Genomic DNA, 4,197 nt, shown 5'->3' on the forward strand with positions numbered 1-4,197 from the left:
ATTTTCTAAATTTCTCACCAAGTTACTCTTCGCTTTTTTTCTCAGAGTTGAAAGTACTGAACACCAGTGAAAGGCGTCTGAATGTAGCTCAAGAAAAGTGATGCTGATCCGGGTTTTAAGGATTAAAAACGGTTCTGGTAGATCATTGTTGCGGATGGTGTTGGACGTACCTTGGCTCCAGGGCCACCGGGGAATCCAGGAGGTCCAGCGGGGCCAGTGGGGCCCTGAGAGGAAACAAAGAGAGATTCAGACAAACAATCAGGGGCCACCACACATGAGGCATCCTTTGATTTGACTGATTTTATACCAGAAAAAAAGTGTTGTGGAGAATTATTATTAAAACTTTAGAAACTTACGGGAGGTCCAGCAGCACCAGCAGCACCATCGTTACCACGAGCTCCCTGCAGCACAGACACAAACACGATTGGTTGATCGGTTCATTGATTAACTGATTGATTAATTGCAGTATTTCATTTTATTGTGTGTGTGTGTGTGTGTGTGTGTGTGTGTGGACTCACAGCAGCTCCAGCAGCACCAGCGCGGCCTCTCTCACCGGGCAGACCACGAGGTCCCTGACACAAAGAGAATCACCGAGTCAGTCGGCGTTAAATTGGCGGGAAGATGGCGGCTGTGTGGCAGAGACGGGGTGCTTGTTTTACTCACCATGGCGCCGGGGGTTCCGTTCTCACCGGGGGCTCCAGCCTCTCCCTAAAAAATCACAGGCAGGTGAGCTGATGACGCATAAACTGCAGCGTCATTTGTTCATAATATTGAGCCGATAAAGCTGCTGCTGTCTGATTCACCACTGACGCTAAAACTGACACAGAAAGTCAGTTTACTCGTCATTTTGGGCTTGAAAACTACAGTTATTGTATAAGAGAAAGTCTGCATTATGACTTAAGTTACGTATCAGCAATTATTCCATTTTCTATTTATTATATTCAACTATGCAGCACGGACCTAAAGGTACAATCATTCTTGTTACACTAGCTGTGCAGAAATTGGTGCAATATTATTATTGTGACTTATTCTCACCAACGCTGCTCTTGAATGTATCTAACGTATGATGCACATATTTTATATGTACATTTCTTATTATCATTTTTTCTAATGTTTATGTTGTGTTGTATATTCTAACATAATGCATAATTCTTTGTTTCTAAACCTTTGTTTTGTAATGTGAAGGCACATATTTATGATAGTTTTTATATTTCTCAATGCTCGTTTTCCTTTTTTTTCTTCTTTTGCATGGTTACTAATACACGTATTTGTTCTTGTTTTATATTCTATTTTTTCCTGTTTTTTTCCATATCTTTAGTAATGTACATATGTTTTGCTGTTATACGTGAAATTTCTTGTTGTTCTTGTTGTTACTTCGTACTTGTTTTTTGGACTTCCATAATTCACTGTTTATGAATGACTGTTATGAGTCCCATCTTCCCACTAGGGATCAATAAATTGTCCATGATTCTGATTAACTGGGTTTATGGGTTAAGGGTTAAGTAGTTTGACAAACATGGACATGGACACTACAGTTGCATTATGGGAAATGTAGGACCCCGTTTAAGACTAAAGTCTCTGCTCAAATTTATAAAAAATGTCTTTGTGAGTGCCAAAAATAAAATGACGAGTACTTTTAGTTCTGCTTTTAGCAGATACTACACAGATACACAGATACTACTACTATACATTTTAGTACTTTTACAACGAATGTGGACATTTTTCTGCTCGGAGACAGACTGCAGCAGAGTGAGACAACAGAGAGGGGACAGTCACCTTGGGACCAGCGGGGCCAGCGTCTCCCTTAGCTCCATCCAGACCGCTGAATCCCTGCAGAGAGAGAGACATGAGGTCAGTCACAGTCAGAGGACAATGCTGCAAAGGGGGACTGTCAAACCGGGGGGACGTCACTCACTCTGTGTCCCTTGATGCCGGGCAGACCGGGGGTTCCTGGGAAACCACGAGCTCCCTGAGAAAAAGAAAAATCACATTTTATCATCACGGTTTCATCTTTTTTAAACATCACGAAGAATCACAGCGCCGAGGAGACTCACCTGAGGGCCAGAAGGTCCGCGCTCACCGCCGCGACCGGGTTTGCCAGACTCACCCTGACAGAGACAAAGAGAGACAACGGGATGAAGATTACGCTAATCTGAGATGTCGATGGTGAATGTGAGCAGATCCAGTCCACTTACATCCTCTCCGTTCTTTCCAGGGGGGCCGGCGGGGCCACGGGGACCCATGGCACCCTGCGGAGGAGGAGACACGCTCAAGGTGAGAACGACCAAAGACTAACAGGGTGCAAACTGAGGTGTGTTTCTGTTTCTGCGTCATACTCACAGCAGGTCCGGCCTCTCCAGGCTCACCAGGGGGGCCAGTGAATCCCTGAGGTCCCTGCAGGTGGAAACACACAGAAAAAACATCACGCACACCACCGAAAAATACAGTTTCACCCTCACACGTGCACACTTCGACAAGTATCAGTCGTTTGAAATGCAGAGTATCTCTCTCATGTCTGTATATATTTTCTGTGTATTTGGATTCCTGTCGTGCTTCAGCTGCATCCACAGATCTCCTCAATCACTCTGGATCAGGAACCTAAACCTAACGCACCATTTACAGTGCAAAGCAAACACAGCAACCACTGTGCAACCAAACCGGGAAAACCTTTTGTGTCTTTCTTCTACACTTATCCCCAAAGTTGTTGTCTGTGAAAAGTATTTAAAAAAAACCCTATTAAAATAGTGTTCAGGCTGCCTTAAATGTTAGACAAGTTGAATCAATAAAAAAAAAAAAAAAAAGCCTCCTCAAATTCAGTCAACATAACCTTTTAAGGCAGCTGGGAAACTAATATTTTTCTATATATATTTTTATTTTATTTTATTTTTTTCAGTGTACTTGTGTTTCATGTAAGCATCTTTCAGCATTTTGTATTCTTTTTACATTTTTTTTTCTTTTTGCATTTCATGTGAAATTTGCGCTAAGTCCTACCTATTATTATTTTTAATTATGTATTTATTTTTTTGCAGTTACTATCTCCAAAATAGTGTTTTGTGGAGCTATTAAATTGTGGAAAATCTATCAGGCAAAGAGAAAAGAAAAAAAAATCCTGCTGTCTTCTGCTTTCATTTTTTAAAGGTTTCAGTGAACTCTGCTGAGAGGAAGCACTGAGGATAACGACAGAAAGGTTCAGTCAAACCAACGAAACGCTTAACTAGACTCAACGTCCCGTCAGCGTGTTCAGACACAGCTGACCGCTGTGTTTATTCACCACAAACCGCCACTGAACCAACTACAGCAGCCCACAGGCTGCACCCGCACCGAAAAAAAAGATTTTCACTGGTATTTATCTAATATTTTTGTATGGAAATTTTGCCTGTAAATAAGGTCCCAAAAAGTATCAACGTTGAGCTACAAATGTCCTCAAATCCTCGAGACGCACCTGCAACCACCTGAGCTGCAGGATGGATTTGCCTCTTAGAAAAAGACGAGCGATGGCAGCAAACATCGAAAGGTTGAGACATGCAGTTCTTTTTTTAAGTTTATATCTATTTTTTATTCTGTTGTAGAGAATGACACAAGAGTGGATTTGCTCTCCTGTTTCATCCCATTTTCACAAAATAATTCCCGTCTGATCCCGCTATTCCCGAAAAAATAGCGTCACTGCACTTTTATATCTAAAACAGACTTTTTGTTATTATTATGATATTATTTTCCAGTCCCGAGGGAATACCGTGACCCACAGGATTCCCAACAAAAATCCTACGTCTACCAACGTCTTTCCGTTGACGTCTTGTGGAGCGGATCGCGTCTGTCTGAACACACAGTTTGTGCACGTGTGCAGCCTTTTCTAAATCCCTTTAAACAAACTTTTTTTTTGCTAAAATAATAATCAGATTATGACACATCATGATTTTCATTTGGAAATAAAGTGAAGGAGCAGTGAAGGAGAGGACGGCTTCACGCCAGCTGGGCACCAAGGGGAGGACAGTGATGTCATGATGATGTCACTGTCCTCCTAAACATGTAGAAGAAGAAGTCAGCGGAGTACTCACACTAGCACCAGGAGATCCAGGAGGTCCGCGGGGTCCCATTGGGCCCTGTGATCACACAGAGGCGAGGTCAGGGGTCAGAGGTCAGATGAAATGACAGTGAAATGACTCTGTGTGTGTGTGTGTGTGTGTGTGTGTGTGTGTG

At 42.5% G+C, this 4,197-nt stretch overlaps 1 protein-coding gene across 1 annotated transcript; it reads right to left on the reverse strand.

Moving 5' to 3' along the window:
• Window positions 1–170: 170 nt before the first annotated feature.
• Window positions 171–4,100, reverse strand: LOC121937946 (collagen alpha-1(I) chain-like; the record flags this gene model as incomplete). Its single annotated transcript, XM_042481239.1, has 10 exons — window positions 171–224; window positions 357–401; window positions 519–572; window positions 664–708; window positions 1,777–1,830; window positions 1,916–1,969; window positions 2,055–2,108; window positions 2,196–2,249; window positions 2,341–2,394; window positions 4,056–4,100. Coding segments are annotated over 10 exons (513 nt in total), but the record flags the coding sequence as incomplete, so codon positions are not given.
• Between the last annotated feature and the right edge of the window lie 97 nt (window positions 4,101–4,197).

Source organism: Plectropomus leopardus, unplaced genomic scaffold (genome assembly GCF_008729295.1).
Source record: "Plectropomus leopardus isolate mb unplaced genomic scaffold, YSFRI_Pleo_2.0 unplaced_scaffold27960, whole genome shotgun sequence".
NCBI classification, from domain to species: domain Eukaryota; kingdom Metazoa; phylum Chordata; class Actinopteri; order Perciformes; family Serranidae; genus Plectropomus; species Plectropomus leopardus.